The 2116-nt window shown below is 57.5% G+C and overlaps 2 protein-coding genes across 2 annotated transcripts, besides 2 other annotated features; one reads left to right on the top strand and one right to left on the bottom strand.

The window, feature by feature from the left end:
- On the top strand, positions 1 to 305 carry TraAM80_10525 (uncharacterized protein; the record flags this gene model as incomplete). The annotated part of the gene is made up of 1 exon (XM_029387139.1): positions 1 to 305. A coding segment is annotated over one exon (305 nt), but the record flags the coding sequence as incomplete, so codon positions are not given.
- Positions 306 to 391: 86 nt separating this feature from the next.
- Positions 392 to 437: a microsatellite.
- Positions 438 to 856: 419 nt separating this feature from the next.
- On the bottom strand, positions 857 to 1819 carry TraAM80_10524 (uncharacterized protein; the record flags this gene model as incomplete). Its single annotated transcript, XM_029387138.1, has 1 exon — positions 857 to 1819. One exon carries the CDS (start codon positions 1817 to 1819, stop codon positions 857 to 859), a length of 963 nt encoding a protein of 320 aa, XP_029233020.1.
- A 5-nt stretch (positions 1820 to 1824) lies between these two features.
- Positions 1825 to 1847: a microsatellite.
- Positions 1848 to 2116: the final 269 nt, after the last annotated feature.

Raw genomic sequence — 2116 nt, 5'->3', positions numbered from 1 at the left:
TATCGTGTGGCTGTGGCCGGGTGGGTGCCCGCAAATGCGCAAAGAAAAGACGGCAGAAGAAGACCAGCGGGGTTGGGGAGGGCGCGGCAGTCCCGCAAAAGATTGAACGCGTCGAGGAGGCCGCGCCCCAAAAGAAAAGGCATCGCGCCCCCCAGCGCAGCGCACTGCTTTACAACTGCAGGCTCCTCCTCCTCCTCGCCGGTGTCGCTGGGTCCCTGCGCGGGAAGGCGCGGCGTGTTGCAGGGGCCGCCGCAACCCCTCCGCCGCGCGTACCACAAACTGGTGCGGTGCGAGGAGAGAAATAAACAGACAATGGAAAGACACACACAAAAAGATGCAGACGCCTACAACAAACTGACGTCTCCGGCAGAGGCTGCGGAATGGGTGCGGTCAATCAAAGCAACAAACACAAACAAACAGAGAAACACAAAACAAACCCCGTGAAGTGAAGCCGAAGGGTGAAGACGTCCGCCGAGCAGTGGGACGACCAGTACACACACACTCCCTCCTTCTCCCTCCGCACAGCCCAATCCAGGAAGAGAAAGAGAGAAAGGTCGCCCACCGAAAGCAATGAAACAATTAAAATGATAAAAACAGTCCGTGCAATGCACAGCCACGAGGCCGGCAGCGTGCGTGTGTTGATGGCAGCGGCAAACAGGAGGGGGAAGGGACGCCACCCATTGGGATGTGCGTAGCAAACGACCATTGAAACAAAAGTGAAAACAAAAAAGCAAAGGAGTACCCCTCAAAGCACAGGAGAGGAGTTGGCCCACAGAGACGGCACGCAAACTAGGTGCACAAACACTCCGCGTCGCCCTGCCAGGGTGTGTGTGGGTGTGCGGGTACCCCGCAGCAGTCACTCCCCAGCAGCACAGGCAACAGCAGCCGTCAGCAGCAGCAGCAGCGTGCCACGCACCCACACAGTGAGCGTGCCGCTGCCATCCGCGTTGCCTTTTGTGTGTTTCCCACCACTGGGGCTGCTGCTGGTCGTGGTTGTAGTGGCGCTTCCACCATCGCTGCCAGCGGGAGTGTCGGGAGTGGAGGTGCGGGATGGCTGTGCGGAGGCTGAGGGTGCTTGCGCCCCGCTGTCTCCTGTGGCTTTTGATGAATCCGCACCGTCAGTCGGTGATGTTAATGTTCCCTGACTCCCTGTGGATCCCGCACTGCCTGACTGCCCAGCAGCATTAGAAGCAGGGACTCCAGTACCTACACTGCTGCCTGCCAAACTGCCATCGTGGTGAGTTCCCTCCGAAGATGGTGCTGTTGCTGCTTGTGGTGGCGATGGCGATGGTTGGGCCACCGGAGTTTGGGGTCCAGACATTTCTCCAGCTGCGGGTTGAAGGTGTAATAACTCACACTTGCCTGAAGTACCAAGTAAATCGCCACGAGTTCCGTCGAGGGTAACGGCTTCGCACTTCGACAGGTCAGAAGGTTCACTGTCACCATTCGTCGTACAGCTCATCGTGAACGTAGCATCATTACTGCTCTTCAACTCTTGGGGTGAAAGAGTTTTCTTCACCAAGTTGATGGATAAACACCATGATTCGGCATGTGTACAGATGGATTCACCGTCACTCCTGTCTCTACCGGCCGTCTCAAACGAAAGAGGCCCTTCATAATTCACCTTCTGCGAACACTCCTTCCAATCAGAAGACCCTTCGCTAGAAACACGCCAACATATCTTCCCTTCATTGCTCGGACACAACACATCCACCTTCCCCGATGACGTCGCTCCGCACACGGAGGAGCAGCAGCCGCACAGCAGCGCAAGCACCGCCAGGGCATACACCGCACGGCGCCGCACTGTCGCCATCGCCATCCCTCGTGGTGTTGGTGGTTGTGGTGGTAGCAGAGTCGCTGGGAGCACTGGGCTGATCTATCAGGCATCGGGGGCGGAAGACAGAGGCAAAGGCAGTGACGAGTACAGCGGCGGAAGGGCAGAAAGAAGAAACAAAAAGGGCAGCAGCTCCCCGAGTTCACGGAGAGGGAAAACTCGGCCCGCACGGCACCACCGGCACAAAATAAATATAAATTCACACCCCAATTTATATCGTGTGGCTGTGGCCGGGTGGGTGCCCGCAAATGCGCAAAGAAAAGACGGCAGGAGAAGACCAGC

This window comes from Trypanosoma rangeli (genome assembly GCF_003719475.1).
Source record: "Trypanosoma rangeli strain AM80 chromosome Unknown Tra_15.4_contig_01026, whole genome shotgun sequence".
Taxonomy (NCBI): Eukaryota; Euglenozoa; class Kinetoplastea; order Trypanosomatida; family Trypanosomatidae; genus Trypanosoma; species Trypanosoma rangeli.
This window is presented reverse-complemented; position numbering and strand designations above follow the sequence as displayed.